The 25021-nt window shown below is 37.6% G+C and overlaps 1 protein-coding gene across 1 annotated transcript; it reads right to left on the reverse strand.

Moving 5' to 3' along the window:
- Positions 1-4868: 4868 nt before the first annotated feature.
- Positions 4869-20426, reverse strand: LOC129509997 (ankyrin repeat domain-containing protein 31-like; the record flags this gene model as incomplete). The annotated part of the gene is made up of 3 exons (XM_055325931.1): positions 4869-5169; positions 12303-12405; positions 20286-20426. Coding segments are annotated over 3 exons (390 nt in total), but the record flags the coding sequence as incomplete, so codon positions are not given.
- Between the last annotated feature and the right edge of the window lie 4595 nt (positions 20427-25021).

Below are 25021 nucleotides of genomic sequence, written 5' to 3' on the forward strand. Positions count from 1 at the left end.
ATCAAGTTCAAGCAGAAACTTACTATATTTCTTGGCTTTCACCTGTTTAAGAATATGTCTCTGGTTTCCTTCTGTAAAATAAGCTTCAGCATAAATGAGCTGAGGAGAAATAGGAGAGGGAGTCCAAAGGAACACATAAAGTTTACCCCTATAGTACTGAGAATTCAAAGGGACTTAAAGTCCAGGTCCTACGGGCACACACATTCATTTAAAAACAACAGGATGGTTCCTCACGAAAACTGAGTTGGGGCAGTCTCTCAGATGAATAAGCTTTACTCATTCTTTATACCTGGAATTCCCTAGATTTAAAAAGAGAGAGCCCAAGAGCATATACCCATGTGTTCATATCACAACTTTCCACCTGTATCTATCTGCCCTGACACTACCTGTCATTCACCCAAGTAAGCAAACACTGACTCCCTCAGAGTGTGTAGGTGGAAGGAGTCAATAGGGTCATCATCACTCAGAATGATGTCAACACTCTTAATCATTTTAATATATATATTCAGGAAGAAACTTACAGTTGAGAGATAGGAAATATATGATGCCTGATAGCATGAATTCTGAAGCCAGATTACCAGGTTTGAATCCCAGCTTTACCACTTGGTAGCTGAGTGACTTTGGGCCAAGTTACTTCATCCTGTACCTCTGTTTCCTCATCCATAAAATGCAAATATCTCCTATCTCATAGGGTGTGAGGATTAAATGAGTCAATACATTGAAAGTGCTTATAACAATGGCATATATGAAGTGCTCAATAAATACTGTTCTTAGCCCAATCCCTCCCCTCATGTGTTTTTTATTTTTTGTTTCATTTTTACTTTTTTTTTTTTTTTTTTACTGGCTGAGTGTGGAATCTGTACAGCTAGCTGAATACTGTCCTGCGCATGGACAAATACTTACTCCTCTTAGCCAATCAAGTTAACCCAACTTCCCTGGCCAGTGACTGATTTACAAACAGGCAGATGATACAATTCTAGCCAATGAGACACAAGGTCCTGCGGGGTGGTGATGTTCAGAAAAGATGTGCATTGGAAGAAAGTATTTCTTTTCTTCTCTAATGATGCTGTTTTTGCATGTCCCCCTGCCTGGAACAGTGAAGCCATCTTGGCAATGTGAAAAGAGCTGGAAGAAAGATGAAAGCAACAGTGACAATGTTGAGTTGAAGAACTAATCAACCCTGAAGTTTCTACATCTGGATTTGTTATAGGAAATAATAAATTTTCCTTATTGCGTAAGCCATTTTGTTTTTGTTTGTTTGTTTGTTTTTGTTTTTTTTATGATAGCCAGAGAGAGAGAGAGAGACAGAGAGACAGAGAGACAGAGAGAGAAGCAGGCTCCATGCACTGGGAGCCCGACGTGGGATTCGATCCCGGGTCTCCAGGATTGCACCCTGGGCCAAAGGCAGGCGCCAAACTGCTGCGCCACCCAGGGATCCCCGCGTAAGCCATTTTGACTAGGATTTTCTGTTATTGTACCTGAAACATCCTAACTGGTTGATATTTCTTGAGCATCTAGTATGTTTGAGATATATTATAGGAAATAAAGTATTAAACTCTAAACCTGATCTCAATAAGTTTTCCAGCTACTTGGGGGAGAAAAGCTATGAAAACTAATAATATCAAGCTGTAAATATTAAGTGCTTGGATCAAGATGGTCTGAGACAGCTATACATGAGGTCCTGTATGAAGAGATGGCTCAAAGAATAAAGAACACATTGATAGGCAGGAGAGGGAACATTCTAGGTAGTGTCAGCTAACATATGGGAGAGTTAGGGGTTGTATAAACTTGCTTAGAGTACCATTAAGGAATACTCCAAACTGGGTGGCTTTAACAACAGAAAGTTATTTCTCATAGTCCTAGAGTGTAGAGATCCAAGATCAAGGAGTTGGCAGTATGGATTTAATTCTGAGCTCTCTGTCCTTGGTATGCAAATGGCTGCCCTCTTACTGTGTCCTCACATGGTCTTTTATTTGTGCATGTGTACCCTGGCATTCCTCTATATGTCCAAATTTCTTCACACAAGGACAAGAGATTGTACTAAGACTTAGCTTACTGGCCTTATTTTAAGTAAACCATCTCTTTAAAGTACCTATTTACAAACACAGTCACATTCTAAGGTCTCAGGGGTTAGGACTTCAACATATGAATTTTGAGGGGATACCAGTCAGCCTGTAACAGGGATGAAGAAAGAATAACTTGCTTTTAAGAGTGAGTCAAAAGTTAGAGATGATTGGGACATGAAGCTGGAAGGTTATGTCAGGACCTGAGGATAGTGGACCTTAAATGTTGAGCCTAGATTTTACTCTCGCAGCAGCAGGGAAGGAAAAGGGATCTTTAAGAATAATTTGGCACAGTGTGCCATAGGTTTTATAAGTAAAGAATTAGGTGAGAGAAGTGGGGCAGGATTGCTGTGGCACATAGTCCAGGTATGCATTGATAAATGACTGAACTCCAGGGAGGGAAGTTGAAAGGATCCAAACGAGACAGAAACCGAGGAGAAAAGGACAATATGGAGCTTGGACATTCTCAGCAATTGGGCCAGTGGAAATATGTGCCATAATAATTCAACTCATAAACCAAAGCATTATTTTTATCCTAATAGGACCATGACACCTGGGACATTGTGGCTCCAGCTTTCTAACACTTAGGAATACCCGTCTGAAAGGGAATAGGCTTCCTTGTTGGGTATGGAGTATCCTGGAGGTGTTCTAGAAGTTAAGGTTACAGAAAGGATATAAATATCAGGTAGGAGATTGGATTATTAGCTATTAGAAGTCCTTATGGCTTAGGGTCAGAACCTTGATGGTTTCAACCCAGAATAAACAAAACATGTAGCAATTACCCCAAATGTTGTCTTCGCTCAGGGGTAACATAGATCTCTGGACTAGACTCTTTGTTGTTTAGTTTGGGCAACACTCAGCATGCTTCAAGAGCATTGGGTGTTATGTTAGTTACAAGTTGGTATGTACATTTTATAATGGGCTTAGAAAATTAAGGTTAAGAATTTGATCATTAACATGAAAACTCCGATTTTTAAGTTCAGATTATATGATTTTTGTGAATTATAATAACTAAGCAAAATATCTGCTAAGTTATTCTTTTAAAAATACTTTTTAAGTTTCAAAAGAAATATGTGTTGTTTTTCTTAAGTTGAAAGTACACTGAAAAAGTATCCTTCTACCCTTTCCAGTCCAATTCCCTTAGGGGCAGACACTGCGAATGGTTTCTTTGGTGGCATTCCAGACCTTTTACTCAACATATCTCTACCCCCACCCGCCCACACACTCATATATACAAATACACATTTTATGACCCATCAAGTATATATAGCATACATAATATAAATGCATGCATATTTATATGGCTATAAATATTATATACACACTCAAAGGCATGTTTTTTTTATTTAATACAATCAGGAATTTTTTTAAGATTATTTATTTATTTATTTATTCATAGAGACACACACAGAGAGAGAGGCAGAGACACAGGCAGAGGGAGAAGCAGGCTCCATGCAGGGAGCCTGACTTGGGACTCGATCCTGGGTCTCCAGGACCACACCCTGGGCTGAAGGCGGCGCTAAACCACTGAGCCACCCGGGCTGCCCCACAATTAGGACTTGTATTAATCACTAACATTGTGCATTTTTTCATTTATATATACAAATTCCCATGTTAGTACATATATATTCGCAAATAAGTCATGTTTTAAATACCTCTTTAAATAATAAAAGCCAAATAGACTACTTCATGTACATTATTCAAGAATTAGAAAAATAGGGTACTCTAAGAAAACGATAATGGCATAATAAATCTGTCAGTTCTCAAACATTACAACATGTAGGGGCATTCTAACCTGAACATTTTCAATGGACTCTCACAAGAAGAAAAAATGATCCAAGCTGTCTTAATACTTGTATTAATATGAAACTTTTCCAGTTGCTTTCTTTTCAGATATTGAAAACTTTTATTCACACACAGTACCACCTTCAAAAGTTGCCAAAAAGCACATGTAGTTAAAAAAATCCCCTTTCCTTCCAGCTCTCTAGCCACATGAGTTTTCTCCCAACAGGCAACTGTTAACCAGATTCCTATATTCTAAAGATATTTAAGATTCTGTACATTTAAAATAAGAAAATATCAAAAAAGCAATATCGTATCTCCCAATATCTAGCACTTGAGAGTAATTTTTACCACAGTTTGACTTCTCTACCCAAATGAGAAAGAAAGGATAGACATAAGCCACAAAGTCAAAAAGCTTCTTTGGGAGCCTGGGATGATGACAAGATAGGTAATCAATAAGATGACAACCAAAAATCAAAAGAGAAAGACAGACCCTTGAGAAAACTTAACCAAGTTCCTTTCATAAAAAAACTTTCTTAAAAAAAGAAAGAAAATTTCCATGACAATGTAGCAAAAGTCAAAGATTATCCTATTTCAAATAACCAGCCCCCAAATCAATATTTGATTCAAATTTTTTTTTGTTCTAAGACTTATCACAGTTACAGTTTTATCTACGCTAAATTTTATGAAATTTAAAACAAACTTCTTTGATGATTTTACATTTTGGTTACAAGATAAATTCCAAAGTAAATGGCTGAAGGTACTGGGACATTAAGTTCTTATTTTAAGTATATTCACTTTATCTGGGCCTTTTAAGGCCCAATTATCACTCTTTTTTTTACCCTTGCTTCCCTTAAAGAACAACTTTGATACAAAGTTAGAGGTGAATTTTTCAATTCAATTAACTGAAAGATTAGTTTTACATTTCTGTTAGTAAAAAGAAAGCCAGGGAGTCAATATAGTGTAATTCAAAAATGCCTTTATTTCAATGGCAAAAAAGTATTAAATCTTACTATACTAGTTTGAATTATGTTTTTTTCTTACAACAGTAAACATATCTTAAGTAGCAACTCATAAAATGTATATTAAAATAGGCCCTCCAGCCTATGTAAGATAAAATATTAATGTGGGTTAATAATATGAACAAATGTCTAATAAATTACTACAAAAACAAAGGTTTAGAATGTTAGCTCTTCACATTCCACATAGAACTTCCAGTGTTGATCCATTATATGGCATGGGAGAAATTCTTGATCACTGATTAACAGTACTTCATTTATTTGTAGATAAGGTGGGATGCTTTGCATTGACTCTCTGGATGTTCCTGTTTAAAGGAGTGTCAATAAATTAAAATACAGTCTTAAAAATAATATTTAAATTTACTTATTACAAATCCTAGACCCTCATCAAGCCTATGAGCACACAAAAGACATGAACAGAAATTTCACCAAAGAAGACCTACACATGGCCAACAAGCACATGAGAAAATGCTCCGCATCCCTTGCCATCAGGGAAATACAAATCCAAACCACAATGAGATCCCACCTCACACCAGTGAGAAGGGTGAAAATTAACAAGACAGGAAACCACAACTGTTGGAGAGGATGTGGAGGAAGGGGAACCCTCTTGCACTGTTGGTGGGAATATGAACTGGTGCAGCCACTCTGGAAAACTGCGTGGAGGTTCCTCAAAGAATTAGAAATATATCTGCCCTATGACCCAGCAATTGCACTGCTGGGGATTTACCCCAAAGATACAGATGAAGTGAAATGCCAGGACACCTGCACCCCGATGTTTATAGCAGCAATGTCCACAATAGCCAAACTATGGAAGGAGCCTCGGTGTCCATCGACAGATGAATGGATAAAGAAGATGTGGTCTATGTATACAATAGATTATTCCTCAGCCATCAGAAAGGACGAACACCCACCATTTGCTCTGACGTGGATGGAACTGGAGGGTATTATGCTGAGTGAAGTAAGTCAATTGGAGGACAATCATCATATGGTTTCACTCATACGGGGAATATAAGAAATAGTGAAAGGGATTATAGGGGAAAGGAGGGGAAGTGAGTGGAAAATATCAGAGAGGGAGACAAACCATGAGAGACTCCTAACTCTGGGAAACAAATAAGGGGTAGTGGAAGGGGAGGTGGGCGGGAGGATGGGGTGACTGGGTGACGGGCACTGAGGGGGGCACTTGACAGGATGAGCACTGGGTGTTATACTATATGTTGACAAATTGAACTCTAATAAAAAAATACAAAAAAATAAAAGAGCCAGAGCATGATATGCAACAAAACAAAACAAAAACAAAAAAAGTCTATGAACACACAATGGGATTTTGGAGCAAGTCATAATTCACTCCATTTTCTATATCCAAGATAAAGCTGTAAGCCAGCATTGGCTTATCTTGGGAAAAAGAAGTTTGCTTGCCGTCTAAACCAACCAATGCCAAAAAAAGATGACTGAAGTTTCTGAGGGTAGTTGTACAAACTCCTCTGTCTCAATTTTCAGTAAACTGAGAATAAAGCAGTTGTGAAGATTAAGTGGGAAGTTGCTGTGAAATGACTGGCTACTGGCTAACATACAGCAAACACTAAATAAATAGAAGCTACTATTATTATCATTATTTCTTAATGAAATGAAAATAGTATGAAAATAGTATGAAATAGTGAAAATAGTATTGAAATGAAATGAAAATAGTATTAGCCTGGAAGATGGATAATCAATTTTTCTAGGCCACACAAACTTGTGTGATCTCAAGCAAGTAACATGGATTCTTCCACCCACTACAACTAGAAAAACAGCCATATATGTGAACTTTTGGCTCTTCTTGTGCTCCTTGTCCCCAACAAGCACTGCAACAGCTAACAAACCATTATGCTCATGCGAGAAGTAGAGAGAAATACATCTTTCTCAAGTAATATCACCAAATATTAGATATTCCTTAAACAGAACTGCAAGATTCATCACTAGGCAAAAAAAAAAAAAAAAAGGTTCATGCAACTATTCATGTTATCTACTTGCCTAAATTAGCACTTCAAAATGACAAGCTAACTAGATTGGTTAAAAATAATTTTAACTTTCACTTTTCTTTTTCCTCTAATTCTTTTTAAAATTTCTCTTTATAGACCAAAAAGCAAAAATAATCAGATTCATTATTTTAACTGAGAGTTCACTTAAGAAATATCACTAACCTATGAACTCTTTTCATTCAACCCATTTTACCTCTCCGGCTCTGTATCTGTAAAATAGGTCCAAGACTAGACGATATATGTTTCACTTCTAACTCTTTAAATGTTTGAACTCAGACTTCCAGAAGTTATTCTCACAAACTAAGCATTCTTCATTTCATTAAGATTATGGAATGAAACTGCTTACTCTAGTAATAAATGGAAATGAACATATTTATGCACATATTCTTAGTCCGAACAAGAAGTATAAATCCAATCAAAGGGAAAATGATGAGGAATTATTTTAATAGATTGTAAAAACTCATCTGCTGTAGTTATACTGAGGAAAAATTCAATTATGGCTATTAAAGACAAAGTTTGAAGCTGTTTTAAAATAAAAGGATTCTAAAGGATAATATGATAGTAGAGTATTAGATGATTTGATATTTAAAAGTGAATTAATAGTTTGAGACAGAATTACTTTGATAAGATCAAAGCTACCTGTGAAAACTGTACTGAAGTGAAGAAACACCCCTGAACATTATAAGTTTAAAACTATTTAAGCCCTCTTTCTTTGTGGGAAAATAAATTTAATAGGTAGTTTCTTAAGCTGAATTAGGCTGGAGATGCTTATTAATTTTAAGTGTAAACTGTTCATGTTTTTTTCTGCTTTTTTTGTACAGACTTGAACTCTGGAGTTTTACTAGTTAAGAAGCTCCTCAGTGGCCTAATGTATGTAAAATAATCTGGCAGGAGATCTGGCACATGGCAGGTGCACAACAGAAAATTAGTTTTCTTCTCTTTCCTCCCCTATCAGCATTGTCCAGTTTATGAATTAGGTCAAAGTTAATCATGATACCAGGATGAAAAAATTATGATTGAAGTCATGAAAAACAATCAAGAAATGTAAACAGGAGCCGAAATAAACACCTTCTGGTCTGTTATCAGGCACCCATCTTCCTTAGGTGTTTAAGTTTGAAGTTCTTAACCACTTAAAACAGAAGCACCTGCAAATGTTTGTGCTCTATTACACATGCTTTTACAGAGCAATGAAGCACAGTATCAGCACCAAAATGAAGAAAACTTTCTTTAAAGTCATTTATTTGCAATGTATTATCAGTAGGTCCAGGACAGGTTTTATTAAAAACAAGAGTCTATTTTTTTTCTGAAGAAGCATGTTCGATTTTCAAATGAAGAAATAATGTTAGGTTCCCTTGAAATAAAATGACATATTTAATATGCATTAAATGATGACTTGGGAAAAGAAAGAACTTCAGGAGATACTTTTTTTTTCTTAGATGAATACATTTGGCATAATGTGTTTTCAGTGTGCTATCTAATACTATAGTGATAGGTAACATAGATATATATAAAATTGGCTTTTTTGGGTAAATAATGAAATGTCATCTACCTTAACAGATTCTTTTTAAAGAACTGCAGAAAAGGTTGATATATCTGTATGCAGTGATTACAAATTATGTAGAATTTTGGGAATGTTCATTTTTTTCCTTCCAATTTACTCTGAAATATCAATGAAGATTCCCTCAATAACACAGAAGAGAAACTATAGCCAAGGAGGCAGAGGAGGAAGGCTTGGGAGAAAGTTATGAATTTTCAAGGGAAAATATACCATAGATTCACTCCATTTTATAGCTTCTAAAGACCTTAGCGATAGATACTTCAGGAATTCATCAACAGAATTTCATTTTTAAAGGCTGGGGTTTCTATGTTTAAAACCTTTAATTAGAAATAACATATGCCTTCAAATGTATTAATATGCTACATCCTAACACCAATACATTACATTAATACATTAAGTCCACCAATACATTAATCTGAGTTACCAATTTAACTAGTCGTTGTGCAAGACTAGGAATAAAGTTCTTCCATAATCTCTGATTCATTGAAGAAAGTCTTAAAATGGCAAGGTTAAAAACTTTTATCACTTACCTTCATGACTCAGGATTTTCTTGATACCATGATTCCAAAATGTTATGTACAAATAAATTGGATACTGAGTTTGGTATTTGTCCCATGAAGTGTTACCATTTGAATTAAAGAAGCTTAGGAAATGTCGGTTACCAAAGCTAAACGGATTTATGATTTCTCACAAAGAGGGGGAGGAGGAAATAGGGGAGGTAGAGGGATATAGCTGTTTTTTAAATATCTGGTTGAGAAAATGGGTAAAGAGATGATGTTCATGATCTGAGGTGGGCTGATAAAATCCATACAGACTTGTTTTTCCTTTAAACTTTGTGTTCTGTAGTGTCAGATCCATGATATCTATGACCACATTTTAGTATGCAAAAGAGGGAAAAATATTTTCTCTAGAATAGTTTGCTTGTTATATATAGAGTTTACATTTTTCTAATTTGCCAAGTCTTTGGATTTCTGTCAGGTAGTACAAAACCACATGCAAAAGAATCCTAAATCAAATAGGTTCAAATAAAACTCCAATAACAGCCTACAGAATTCCAGCAGGTGGGGGGCACCTGAATGGCTCAGTAGGTTAAACGTCCTACTCTTGGTGTTCTTATTCTCTCTCTCTCTCTCAAAGAAAATAAATCAAATCTTTAAAAAAAGAAAAAGAAAAGAAAAAGGAATGCCAGTAGGGATCTGAAGATTCCCAGAGCCAGATTAAGGCAGTAAGAAGCTGGCTGGCCTACTGGCCCTCCATAGTTCTCAAATTACCATTAACATTTTCTGAAATATCTCAAGGAAAGAAAATTCAGTAGTTCTGGAAAGAAATTAGTAATAAGAAACGTGTTTATATTGCAGGCAAAAGAAGCAGCAGTTCAGAACCCATTTTTCATTTCATGCTCACTTAGCAGGGGAACTGTGAGCCCTCCAAGGAAGGAGAAGCATGGCTTGGGTTGGAAATGCCTGCTCAGAACTACAAAATCTGAGCAGCAGATAACCTTTGTGATACAAGGAAGATCTTGTATTTCTGTTCTGACTCCAGAGGTTAGAAACTAGGAGAATAAAGGTTTCGCTTGGCTTTCGTGTGTGTGTGTGTGTGTGTGTGTGTGTGTGTGTGTGTGAGAGAGAGAGAGAGAGAGAGAGAGAGAGAGAGAGAGAGAAAGAGAGAAGGAGGGAGGGAGGCAGGCAACATGAGCAAGCATTAGAGTGAGTGTGCTGTGGAATGGAGGTGGAAGGCTGAATATAAAAGTTTTCAAATTATTATCTGCATAAGAAATCAGATACTACTTACTAGTCATTCAAATCAAATCTACAGTCAGGCTGCATGTGAATAATTTTTTTAAAATTCAGGTTCCTGGCCCCACTCCAATATTTGATTACATAGATCTGCCATGAGGGTTAGGAACCAAAGACCATGAATTAGTACAAAAACTCTTTCCAATTTAATTTCTTCACTATTTCTGTTTCACCTGATCTGTTTTCCCAAAGTGATGAAAAGCAGAAAACTGGGGAAAAACCATCCTATTCTGAAGCCAGTTTTTGAGACAAAGAAGGACCCTAAGAGGTTACAGTGGATTATGTATAAAGTTAGGAGAGGAAAGTACTTTGAATTATTAAGGTTTGCTGTAGGAAGGAATGGCCCCAGGAAGCCCCTGGTTAGGAGCTTAGCAACACCAGTCCCTGTTTGGTTCTTGACTCTGGTTATCACAGAGTTATCATCTTCTGTATTGTATCTCCTTTCTGCCTTTACTGTTCCCAACTGGTCCTAGGCAGAAACTGGGGGGAAAAGAATGGGTGCTGCAGCAGAGAAGGGTAATACAACCCTAGTTATGTCTGATTTTACAGAAATGTGTGTTGCCTCTTCCCAAATTGTTTCAAAATCTGCTGTTAATTGATGAAGATTACATTCTCTTAAGTTTTCTCAGTATTCCATCAGATAAAGCACATTCATTTACACTAACAAGTAAAGATTTATTTTAGTGTTTGCTTTTAGAAAACTAACCAAATCATGCCTGCAGGAAGGAAAAAATACCATTTTGCTTTTTTATATGACCCTTTAAAAAATCTACCCAAAGTAAGTATAGCATAGGTTCAGAGAAAGGAACTATGAGGGAAGGTGTCATTTAAAAAGTTCTCCTAGAATCAACTGTGGTTAAAAATTGAGTATTATAAACAAACAAACAGACAATGACAAGTGTTGGTGAAGATGTGGGGAAACTGGAGCCCTTGAATATTGCTGGTATGATGTAAAATGATTCAGTTGGTGTGGAAAACACTTTGGCTGCTTCTCAAAAAAGTTCAACATATAATTACTATATGATATAGCAACTCCACTCCTAGGTATCTATCCAAAAGAACTAAAAATGGGTACAAATATATGTATCCATGTGCTCACAGCAGCACTATACCCAAAAGCCAAAAGTGTTCTGAAATGAACATCCACCCAGCCAGGATCCTTGAAAGCGTTATGTTAAGTGAAAGATGCCAGACACAAGTAGTTATACATTATATGATTCCATTTATATGATACATTCAGAATCAGCAAATTCATAGAAAGTAGACTGCATAGAGTAGAGAACAGGGAACAATTGTTGAATGGATGTGGAGTTTCTTTTTGGGTAATGGACGTTGTTTTAGAACTACACAAAGGTGGTAGTTGCACAATATTGTAAATGTACTAAATAATATGCCAAGCAAAATAAGTCAATCAGAGAAAAACAGGTATCATATGACCTCATTAATATGTGGAATTTTTTTTTCGTATGTGGAATTTAAGAAACAAAATGGATGAACATTTGGGAGTGAGGGAACAGAGAGAGAGGGAAACAATAATGAAAGACTCTTAACTATAAACAACAAACTGAGGACAGATGGAGGGAGGTGGTTGGGGGATGGGATAGATGGGTGATGGGTATTAAGGAGGGGATGTGTTTTGCGAGCACTGGGCATTATATATGTTAAGTGATGACTCACTGAACTCTACTCTTGAAATCAATATTGAGCTGCATGTCAACTACCTAGAATTTAAATAAAAGCAAAGAAAAAATTCCACTGAATTATTATTCACTTTAAAACAGTTATTTGGGCACCTGGCTGGCTCAGAAGGTTAAGCATCTGCCTTTGGCTCAGGTGATGATCCCAGGCTCCTGGGATCAAGTCCCGTATCAGGCTCCCTTTCCCTCTGCCTGACACTCCCCCTGCTTGTACTCTCTTTCTGTCAAATAAATAAATAAAATCTTTTAAAACATGGTTATTTTAATGTTATGTGAATGAAAACAACAACAACAACAAAAAGGAGTGTTTTCTTAGTAGCTTTGGGTGTTATCCTCACAACTAAGAAATGGGTGTTGGTCTGTACATACCTGGAAGACAAGGCTGATGTTGCTGAAGCACCACATTTGGCTCTGCAGATACGGGTACTTCCTCAGAAACATACTTTAAAAGCTCCTTCCCCAGATATGTCACCTGTACATAGTTAAGCACAGAATTAAAAATTCTGTATTTCAAAAGAAGCAAATAAACTCGTCTCTTGCAAGTTTTAACTTTAGTATTGACTATTGTCTATCATAGATTGGCAAACTATAGTCCATGGTCAAATCTGGCCTGCCACCTTTTTCTGTAAGTAAAGTTTTATTGGGTAGCCCCAGTGGCTTAGCGGTTTAGCACCGCCTTCAGCCCAGGGCATGATCCTGGAGACCCAGGATCAAGTCCCACGTCAGGCGCCCTGCATGGAGTCTGCTTCTCCCTCTGCCTGTCTCTCTCTGTGTGTGTCTCTAATAAATAAATAAAATCTTTAAAAAAAGTTTTATTAAAACACAAAGATACCCATTCATTTACTTAATATCAATGGATGCTTTTGTGCTGTAACATGACTGAATATTCACGACAAAGGCAATATGGCCAGAAAGCCTGAAATGTTTATTTGGCCCTTTAGAGAAAACATTTGTTGACCCTGTTGTTTATCACTAATTCTCTCATCCATTCACTTGTTAAACAACCATTAGTCCAGCATCCACTACTTTATAAAATTAAAAAATTAATGTTGTACTAATAAAATTAAGCCATAAAACAGTGCTTTCAAGAAACTAGACATTTAACTAATTAGATTATTAATATTTCAGGTCTATGTATCCAAATTTTTTGGCTTTTTCTGGTTAGTGAACTTAGCTACTATTTACAACCCCAAAGGTCAGATCTTGGAATACCTACACACAAGTAGGTTGGGCCGAGGCAGAATGGCAAACACTTGCCAGAGGGTCTTTGGGTTCTCCACTCTTAGTTCTAGGGCAGCCTGATAATATACCCCTGAAGCTAGGTTCTCTGTGGCTAAACCATCTAGTCTCCATGTGCACATCCCTTACTCCAGGATACTTTCTTAGAACTTCTAAGCTCAAGCAATAACTTTCCTCTAGGCCCCCATAAATTCTGTGCTTATATTTGTCAAGGCACTTATTAAATTATGTGTTAATATGTCTGTTTCCATTATCATGAGCTCCTTGAGGACAAGGTCTGTGTCATATTCATTTTTATACTCTTAGCACTTCACATAGTGCCTCACAGTTCTAGGGGAAAAAGCCCTCTGACGCTCCTGCTCTTCAAGATTCTTAAATTCTCTGAGCCTCTGTTTGTACATTTGTAAAACAAGTAACTCCAGCTTATTAGGTCTTTTTGTGAGGATTAGAATAATACATGAGGGCAGCCCGCGTGGCTCAGCGGTTTAGTGCCACCTTCAGCTCAGGGTGTGATCCTGGAGACCCGGGATTGAGTTCCACATCAAGCTCCCTGCATGGAGCCTGCTTCTCTCTCTGCCTGTGTCTCTGCCTCTCTCTCTCTCTCTCTCTGTGTGTGTGTGTCTCATGAATAAATAAATAAAATCTTTTAAAAAAAGAATAATACATGAAAAGCATTTGGCATACTGTCTAGCACATCCTGAGTGCTCAACAAATGTCTGTTATTTAACAGAATGGGGCATACATAAGGGATCTGGAAGGTTTAGGCACCCTCTTGGCTCAATCCCATAACCAAACAAGCTTGGTAGTGGAAATGGAACAGCTCTGTCTACCCAGTGTGCTAATGCATCCCCACTTGCCATGGAAGGAGAGATGAAGCCTCTGAATGCCATCTGTCAGTTCTTCAAACAACTAACAATTAGAAACAATGGATTTTGTTCATGTTGTGCCCTGACAATATCCAAAACACCTTACATACCCATCAAGTACAGGCTCAGTATGTTTTCACCCGTATTTCAGATTTAAAGTATATTTTTATCTGTTAGTACTAGGTAATATAAAGTGGTAAAACTGTACTTTAGTAGCCTTAGAGGCGATGAGTCCACATAGGTCTTAAACACACCACCAGGGTAATTCAGACATTGAAAGGACACAGCTTTAAAAAAATCCACTGAGTTAAAGATCTAATTTCCATAAGGTGGGAGTGATTTATTGAACAAGGATAATAAGGTACAGGCCTTAAAATATTCAGGCACTAGGTCACCCTTGGAAACTGTCCATTTCAACTGGAAGGTATTAGGCTGAGTGAAGTAAGTCAATCGGAGAAGGACAATCATCATATGGTTTCACTCATATGGGGAATATAGAAAATAGTGAAAGGGATTATAGGGGAAAGGAGGCAAACTGAGTGGGAAAAATCAGAGAGGGAGACAAACCATGAGAGACTCCTAACCCTGGGAAATGAACAAAGGGTTGTGGAAGGGGAGGTGGGTGGGGGATGGGGTGACTGGGTGATGGGCACTGAGGGGGGCACTTGATGGGATGAGCACTGGGTGTTCTACTATATGTTGACAAATAAAACTCCAATTAAAAAATATACAAAAAAGAAAAGAAAAAAAGAAACTCTCCATTTCATAATATTGTCTGTGCTCTAATTGGCTAAAGCATAAGAGCAAACTCATCACATTTGCATATAACTCAGACTTTGAATCCTCAACTCAATCTTGAATCCAAACCTAGTCATATGCCTGTTCTGAAAGAAACATGTAGGAAGAGCTGTAGGTGAGGTCCTTATGGTCTTAGACTACACAGCTGCCAGCAATCTTGACAACTTCACCAATCAAAACTCATTCTGATGAAGGGCAGGTGATGGGATGCCACCTCCCCCAGATGAAAACAGTAATAGAGTTAGGGTAAGGTGCATTCTGTGAGCATACCTATAGGTTGTTGGTTCTTTCTAAAAGGTGGAACTGCAGGAAGTGCTTCATCCTAAGGCCACTGATGCTTTCCCTAAAGCTCTTAGGCAGAAGGTCCATTATTCTCAGTAATCAGTTTATGCTGACTCCCTAATATGATACTTAGGGGGGAAAAAGGCACATGTGCATGTGTGTGTGTGTGCGTGTTTGTGGAGTGGATGGATGATTCAGTTAACCACTTTTCTGGAAATACAGCTAATTAGCCAACTGAAATTATTAATTAACTTTATTTTGGTAAGATCTCTGAAGAAATAAAGTACAATTTCAATTGTCATTAATTGCAATAACAAATGTTTCTCTTTACTCTATAATTCTAATATGCATCAAGAAAAAATACAAACATACCCTGCCTTTATTTTATTTTTTTTAAAGATTTTATTCATTTATTCACAAGACACACACACACACACACACAGAGAGAGAGAGAGAGAGAGAGAGAGGCAGAGACATAGTCAGAGGGAGAACCAGGCTCCATGCAGGAAGCCCAACGTGGGACTCGATCCTGGGTTTCCAGGATCAAGTCTTGGGCTGGAGGCAGGCCCTAAACCGCTGAGCCACCCAGAGATCCATATAACCTGCCTTTAAATATTAAAGAGGTGTCCAAGAATTTATTTCCCTGCTGGGGCTCCATTTTATTTGAAAGTATCAGTCCATTTTTCATATGTCTTCAGGAAAACCATTTGTTGGTACTGACTAATGTGAATCTCTTCATGGATGATCAAATGATTGTTTTAATTCCATTTCAAGTTTTATGATGCAAATCTTAACAAAATTGCACTACCTCAAAAGGAAGAGAGGAAAGGATAATTGTTTTTGATATCAGGAGTTTGGTGGGAGGAAGGCAAAGAAGGAAAGGTTTTCTTTTAGGGTCACTGTAACATAAAACACATTTTGGAAAAGTAAAATAATTCTCAAATATTTGAGAAGGATATATCAAAGTGTAATAACTACCACAAAAGAACTGATCCTGGAAAAGTAATGATGAAAGTCACATTCATCTTCATATCACCTACCTCCTCCCAATCCCCATCCTAAAGCCTCTCCTTCTCCATTTCCCCCAGGCACTGCACACAGCTCCAGGCAAGAAAAGGGCAGTAGGCCTTTCACATTATTTATGGTTTAGGATTCACACCTCTCGGATATTTGTATTGTAAAAGGGCCTACATCTCCAACCATCTGAGCTGGGCTCTTAGGAGGTTTAAGTTAAGATAATTTGGGAATGATTAATTGACTCAGTGAGGCTGTCTGGCCATCTAGATCAACAATTTTAATCACGTTTTTAAAAAGATTTATTTATTTATTTATTTGTTTATTTATGAGCGAGAGTGTGTGAGTGGTAGGAGGTGCAGAGGGAGAGGGAGACACAAAAGACGCCCCACTGAGCAGGGAGCCTGACACAAGGCTTGATCCCAGGATCCTGAGATTGCTATCTGAGCCCAACTCAAGAGTCAGAGACTTAACTGAATGAGCCACCCAGGTACACCAATAATTTTCATCACTTTCTATACTCCTACCTCAACCTTTCCATATCTTAATATTCCTAATCATGGTGGTAGGAGGAATTGTTTTCGAAAGTATGTAGGGTGAGGAGTAACCATAGAGAAAAGTTGATACTAAATCCAAAGTAGTGAATTTATAAGGGTAGAAATTCAGAGAGTGAGTCATTTGGATGGGAAGTATATTTTCACAAGAGAACTGTCAATGCTCCTTCAGTCACTGCCCAAAATGGCAGTCTATTTTTCATCTGCAAAATCCAGTCCTGAGCATTCACAAAAATAAACTATCATAGCCATTCTTATGATTATCATACCACAACTTTGTCACAGAAAGGTGTTTTTTTTTTCCTGTGGAAGTGGACAATTTTTCCTGCACAAGAATGAGACTTTGCATAAATTCATAAAGGCAGCTAAGTAAATACTGTGTGCTCTTTTGAGTTCAGGGCATCCTGTTTCCAAAGAAAGGAATGTAGTTTCCGTTGTGTCACTGTAAATGTAGAAAGTAATGTACAGGGAACCATAAGATCAGGTTCTAGTCCTGGTTCTGGCACTTACTGGCCTTGAGGCTAATCAAGTCACTTAATCTCCTATACCTGTGGTTTTATATCCAGAGATAGAGAAAAATAGCTGATTTTCTTACCTCATGAGGTTGTGAAAGAATATGTAAAAGGCTTTATAAATCACGTATGGCTATGCAAGTCCTGGAATCTCCAAACTGGAAGGGTCTTTAGAGACAATTAGCACTACTACTTATATATAAGAAAAATGAAGTTCAGAAAGTTAAGTGACTTGATCTAGATCAGTGATTCTTACTCCAGTTTGTCTATTATAATTACCTGGAGAGCTGTTTAAAATATTGCCACCTGGTCTTCAGTCAAGACTATTAGGATCAGAAGGTATCTGACTGTGGTCCAACAGGCATTAGTAGTCTTTAAGACCTCCCCAAGTGACTCTAATGTGTAGGCAGAATTGAAAAACATTCCCAGATCATGTAACTTCTCAAGAGTGGAACCAGGAACTAGTTTGGCCTCCCGTCTCCCACCCAGAGATCATTCTTACCCATCAGGATGATAGCTAATATCTAGGAGACCATAGCAGTAAAGCAATCAGTAATGACCAGTGGGAGTAAGCATCAGGATTCCCTGTATAGCAACCCAGCTGCTTGGGTAGGAAGTATGAGTCATTTGTGTCTAGAGGCTCTGCCATTCTGTCTGAGGTAGGACAAGACCTAGTTTTTCAGAATTTCTTGCCTGATGACCAACCCATTCCTGGCCCCATTGCCATACCAGCATTCTCAAAATGAGTTAGCAGAAATGTTCACATTTACCAATGTAGCAAAGAGCTCCTGTCCTTGAGAAGTGACTAAGAATTCATGAGTTACCTCATGACAAGAAGAGGTAGAGGTTTCTGTGGTAAGTTTTATTTTATTTTTTTAAGATTTTGTTTATTTATTCATGAGACAGAGAGAGAGAGAGAGGCAGAGACACAGGCAGAGGGAGAAGCAGGCTCCACACGGGGAGCCTGATGTGGGACTCAATCCCGGGTCTCCAGGATCATGGCCCGGGGTGGAAGGCAGCACTAAACCGCTGGGCCACTGGGGCTGCCCCATGTGGTTAAGGTTTATTTTATTATTTTATTTTATTTATTTATTTATTTATTTGAGAGAAAGGGCGGGGGGGCAGAGACACAGGCAGAGGGAGAAGCAGGCTCCATGCAGGGAGCCCGATGTGGGACTCGATCCCGGGTCTCCAGGATCTTGCCTAGGCTGAAGGCGGCGCTAAACGGCTGAGCCACCAGGGCTGCCCCATGTGGTTAAGTTTTAAAAAAGGATTTCATTTTATTTTATTTTTTAAGATTTATTTATTTGTTTGTTTGTTTGTTTATGATAGAGATAGAGAGAGGCAGAGACACAGGAGGAAGGAGAAGCAGGCTCTATGCCAGGAGCCCGACGTGGGACTCGATTCCGGGACTCCTGGATCGCGCCCCGGGCCAAAGGTAGGTGCCAAACCGCTGAGCCACCCAGGGATCCCTTAAAAAAGGATTTTAAATATTGTAAAAAAAACTCCACCATGGTAGTGTTTCTCAGCCTGGGGTATTTATTAGAAGTACATGAGTGCCCTATGGTATTTTTAAAATTTTTAGGATAATTAAAAAAATTTACAGGTCTATTTAGATAATCTTATGAATATCTTACAACCAAGAATTCTAATTGTAGTGCTTACTTGCCTTTGGCTTCATTGCCAACATAGGTGTTAAACTATATGATGAACTGACATGGCTGGTAAGGAAAGACCAGAGGCAATGTGGTAAATAAATGAGGCCTAAGTACAGAGTGAGAGCCAAATGATGTCACAGCCAGCTATTCAAAAGCAGAAAATGCAGTAGTTCCAATAAAGAAAAAGAGTGGGAGAACTGAGTCATCACTGGGCACACAGTAGCAGAGGCATATTGAAGCTCAAAAAAACTCAACTACAGAAATCAGTACCATATTCATGTTGTGAGCACAGAGTATTTCAGCAAAATGATATAAACTATCAAAAGTTTAGAAAACTTTAATAAAAAGGGATTTCCAAGGGTAAAATGTTAATTACTAACATGAAAATATGATTCATGTTTTCATGGAAATGGCTGGACATGTGAAAACTAGATGGCCTGTGATTCCAGGAGTGGTAAATAAACAAGAAAAATCCTTTAAGAAAAAAAAAAACAGATTCTACAGTAGAGAAAAATCTAAGATGTGCTGATATAAGTAAAGGAACTACACCATAGTTTTGGAAGCACAAAAGTCTAGGATATCAGAAAATAGGTTACGGACTAGGAAGGAGGGGAGGAGCTAGGAGGAAGGGTTAGCAGAGCTAAGTGGGACAAAAAAGGGGAAAAGAAACTGCTTTTTATTTCTTAGGTACTGAGGCTTATAAAATGGCTAGTGGAGGGGAAGGCATCTGCAGTTCTGTTTGACAGTATTGGTGGATGTCTGAAGATTCACACTTTCCTGGGTCAATCACTGAAAGATTGTTCCCTTAAGTGTGGCCATGGATATCTGGAGGTGAACCTCAAAGGTGTCTGTCATTAATAGTCTTTAAATTGGTGGTTAAACTGGGCTTATAACTCATAATATAGAACTATGGGGAAGACTACTAAGTCTGAGAAGTTGGAATGAAAAGATATATTTCTTTTTGGGAGGTTGGCAACTGATGGATAAAACTGTGTTCACACAAAAGCACACCATAACTTCTGTGGGTCTTAGGCTGCTTACTTGTTCCTTTGTCTTTACGGGAAGTTTTTCCTTCATTACATCAGAATACTAACATATAACTAAATCATCAATACACCAGAGGTCTCAAATTCTCTATGTGGAGTCACAAAGTACTGAATTCACCTGGAGGGATAATAGGGGAAGGTTGAGGGCATTTGAATTTCTGAGACCAGATGAGGAACAAGGAAGGAAAGGCTGTCAGCTGTCCAATTCTGCCCCTGGGGATTTCTGGCAAATAAGAGTTGTGGGAGAAAGTATGTAGCATATCGTACAAAGAATATATAGTTTGGAGAATTTCTGATTTCTTAAAAAAATAGTTTTATCATAAAAAAAATAAGTACCTTTCCATTTGAATATGAAGTTACAGATATACTTAAGAATGACTCACCTTACTCCAAGCATAATTCCAAGTCACATAACTGTTGCCTCCTAGAAGATCCTTGAGCCAGGTGACTGGATTTTGATAAATCTGACCATTTTCTACCTTAATTTTACCGCTCAGTAAGACACTGGCTTTGTGGGTAGTCTCCTAAAGTGAAAAATGAAAAAAAAATTAAGAAAGAAAAATACCTAAAATATGTAAACTTCTACTTTTGGCCATGATGGAGTAAGAGGAACCAGATTTACCCTAACACAAACAAAAAACAGACAAAATATATTAAGCAGTGGTTTGCAAGGTACTAAACAGCAGGCAACAAAGTACAGTACCCTGAGAAGTGAGAAATGAATGAGGTAAGCCTTCCAAGTGTCCTAGCTCCCTGCCTTGAATGTTACCAGGTCAGGGTGCAGGAAGAGGGGATTCTAGGCAAAGCCTGTTGACGCCCTGAGTTGAGGAGACAGAGCAGAGATCATGGAGGCAAGGTACCTAGAGTTTGCAGGACAGAATACTGAAGAAGAGAGCAATACAAAGAGGGAGGACTCTGCAGATCTTCAGGGGGTCCTCTTTAGCATTCAGCTGAGTAGTGATTGGCCGTGTTTGGGAGCAAGTTACCCAGGGCTGGGAAAAGAACCACCTGAAAGGATTAGAGGTAAGGACATCTGGCATTCTCAAAGGTCAGAAATAGTGCCTGTTCCCAACAGCACAACTAGAAAACCTCATAACTGGTGGGGCTTTGGTAGGGTACACAGAAGAGTCAGTTATTTCCCACTCAGTAGTAGGAAATAACTAGCCCTAGATTGAACACATTGCTCCAGTCCTGCTGACCAAATCTTAAAAGCAAGACACCAAAGGATCAAACTATTTCCAAGGAACTTAACTGCATCCTAGAATAAATCTACAATATATTTATAAGAATAAAAAATATTCAGCATCCAGCAAGGTAGATTTCACAATGTGTAGGATTCAATGAAAAATTCACAGGCCTAGAAAGAAGTAGGAAAATACAACTCATACAGAAGAGATAAAGCAAACAACTGAAAATGAGAACTGATAAGAATGTTTGCATTAGCAGACAAAAACATTAAGTAGTTATTACAATCATATTCCACATGTTCAAAAGTTATGTAGAGACATGGAAAATATTTTTTAAAAGACCAAAATCAAAATTCTAGAGATGGAGAATACATTGATGATTAGATATTTCTTTTTTTATTAGATATTTCAAACAAAAAGATTAGTAAATTCAAAGACAAAGGAATAAGAATTGCATAAAAATGAAACACCGAGAAAAGAGAATTTTTTTAAATGAAAAGATTATCAGTGAATTATAGAAGGATTTCAAGCAATCCATTATGTATGTAATAAGAGGTTCAAAAATGGAGGGGAGGGAGGAAATAATGTTTGGAGAAATAATGGCTGAAATGTTTCCACATCTGAGATTAAAATTTGGAACACAGAGATTCAAGAAATTCAATAACCCCCAAGCATAAGAAACAAAAATATTATGCTAATACTCCTCATAATCAAAATTGCTTAGAACCAGATAAAGAGAAACTCTTACAAGCAGCCAGAAGGAGAAAAAAAGACCCATTATTTATGGAGGAACAAGGTTAAGAACAGTGTGTCTAAACAATGGAGTAAATCTTTAAAGTACTCAAAGAAAAAAAAAACCCTTTCAACACAGGAGTCTATATGTCTAGCAAAAATTATTTCAAAAATGTAGGTGAAATAAACTTTTTCAGACATGGCAAAAGTTAAAAGGATTCACTATTGGCAGAAGACCTTCAATGCAAAAAATGTTAAAGACAGTCCTCCAGGCAGAAGAAAGATGACAGCAAATGTCAATCAGGATCTACACAAAGGAAACAAAAACAGAAATAGTAACTACATGAGAAAAAATACTTTTCTTAACATTTAAGTCTACTTCAAAGATAATTGTTTAAACAAAAATAATAATGTATGGAATTTATAACATTAGATCAAAGCAAAATATATGATAACACAAAGGTCAGGAGTAGAGAAAGGGAAGCATACTAGCTTGTGGTTCTTAGAGTATACATGAAGTGATAAAATATCACAGGTACTGGGAGAAGTTAAAAATATGTTCCATAAACTCTAATACCACAACTGAAGTAAAACGAATTATAGCTAACAAACCAACAAAGGAAACGAAGCATAAAAAAATGAAAAAGGGAACAAAGAGACAAGAGAAATAGAAAACAAATGCCATGTGATAGATTTAAACCTAAATTTATTGAAAGTCCCACTGAATGTAAATATTCTTTTTTAAAAAAATAGATTTTATTTATTTATTTATTTATTTATTTATTTATTTATTTATTTATTTATTTATTTATTTATTTATTTAAGAGAGGGAGAAAAAACACAAACAGGTGGAAAGACAGACGGAGAGGGAAATGGCCAGGCAGACTCTGCTGAGTGCAGAGCCTAATGCAGTGTGGGGCTTGTTCCCATTATCTTGAGATTATAACCTAAGCTGAAGTCAGATGCTTAACCAGATGAGCTACCCAGGCACCCCTGAATGTGAATATTCTAGAATCGACTTCTGGCATAACAATGTGGGGATCCAGTCTCACATGAAAAGTATTTTAAAAAATTGTTTAAATCTCTGGAAAGGGGGGCACCTGGGTGGCTCAGTGGGTTAGTGCCTGCCTTTGGCCCAGGGTGTGATCCCAGGGTCCTGGGGTTGAATCCCACATTGGGCTCCCTGCATGGAGCCTGCTTCTCCCTCTGACTGTGTCTCTGTCTCTCTCTCTCTCTGTGTCTCTCATGAATGAATAAAATCTTTAAAAAAATCTCTGGAAATGGTTAAACACATGTAGCAAATAAAGAGCCATCTATTCAGCAAAATCTATGACAATTAGGTGGAAAAAAAAGTGAGTCTGTGGTATGTGAACCAAGATTGCTTCCTTCCTCCCCCTTCCCGCCTCAATAACGTGCAGATTCCACTCCAGACTGTACAGCCAAGAACACAGGGCTCCCTCTCCCTGTAGCACCTAATCAGAGGGCTACCTTCTTATCAGGTGCAGGATATCAGCATTTCTCATCCTGCCCTCAGCATCTGTTGATAAGGCTAGGTTGTGAGTGAGTAAGTGCAGCCAAAGGTGAGGGATCCCTCCTGCCTAGTCTGCACTGGTGAGGCAGAGGCTCCATCTTTGGCATGGTGCCAATGAGACTACTAGGACCCTGATCACCCTTGCCTGGCTTATAAGGTGGTGGTTTCATGTCAAGAGGGACAAGCTGTAAAGGCACAAGCCTACTGTGCCCATCTTGGCTAAATGCTCAGCTCCTAAAGTCAGGGTGTCATTCAGAGAAAAGTTGCTATGTTCCCATCCCAGCTCCAGAGCTATGGCACAGAGATTTGGGAAAAGAAGCAAGCCTTAAAACAGATGGTTCCTCCCTAATCATCTCCAAAGGAAATGACTTCATTTGCAACAGAACATGGAGAAGTTCAAGCTCAAGGTCACTTTAAAGGCAGTACAGGTTGTGGTAAAAAATATTTTAAAGTAAATTGATAGATTCACTGTGGATACAGGCTGGCTAGTTTTTATGAGAGAAATGGGGAAATAAATAGTAGAGAAGAGCCTAATAGAATCAGAATAAAACTCAAACACTGACTTCATAAACTATACTTTCAAAGGAGCACACACTTGACTGTATTAGTCGCGTTGAGCAATTTATGCTCCAGGTCATTGTTGAAAACAATATAATAATTAACCAGCAATAAGTGGAGCTTGATGGCCAGGTATGCACAGAGAAAGAGACAGTTAAGAAAGACCTGCCAAGGCCTCAGTCCATGCAGCACAATATGAAAAGTTTAACACTATATTGGGAAAAATAACCTCCACTAAAACAATCTAGCCAGTAACTAAATAAGCAGGCACATAACAATAACAAGCGAGAAGGTGGGGGCCAGTACATGGAATTGCTACATATTTCAAAGTATCTAAAATGTCCATTTACAACAAAAAATTGACATGAGGAAAAAGAGGAATGGTATGACACACCTAAACAAATAGAGCAAGAACACATCTGTAAGAATGACTAAATGTTGGATTTAACAAAGACTTCAAAACAGTCATTATAAAAATGTTAAAGGAACTAAAGGAAACCATAATTAAGGAAGTAAAGGAAGGTATGATGACAATGTCATATCAAATAGAGAATATCAATAAAGATACAATTTATTTAAAAAAAACAAATAGAAGTTATGGAGTTGAAAAAGTACAATAACTGAAATGAAAAATTTACTAGAGGGGCTCAAAAGATTTATGATATCAGAAAAAGAATAAACTTGAAAAAAAGATCAATAGAGGTTATGAAAGCTGAAGAACAAAGAAAAAATGATGAAGAAAAATGAAAAAGCCTTACAGAAATGTGAGACACCATTAAGCACACAAAAGTGCATGAGAGTACCAGAAGGACAAGAGAGAAATAAAGACCAGAAAACATACTTGAAAAAATAATAGATGAAAACTTCTCAAATTTACTGAAAAACATTAATCTATACTTTCTGAAGGAGGCTCAGTGACTTCCAAGTAGGATAAACGTGAAAAAACTCGTAAACAGAATTGCTAAAAGTCAAAGACAATAATAAAATACTGAAAGAAGAGAAAAATGACTCATCACTTACAAGAGCACTCCAACAGTTGGCTTCTTATTAAAATAATGGAAGCCAGAAGCAGTGGAATAACATAGTCAAAGTGTACAAAGAAAAAATCATC

Source organism: Nyctereutes procyonoides, unplaced genomic scaffold (genome assembly GCF_905146905.1).
Source record: "Nyctereutes procyonoides isolate TBG_1078 unplaced genomic scaffold, NYPRO_anot_genome, whole genome shotgun sequence".
In the NCBI taxonomy this organism is placed as follows: Eukaryota; Metazoa; Chordata; class Mammalia; order Carnivora; family Canidae; genus Nyctereutes; species Nyctereutes procyonoides.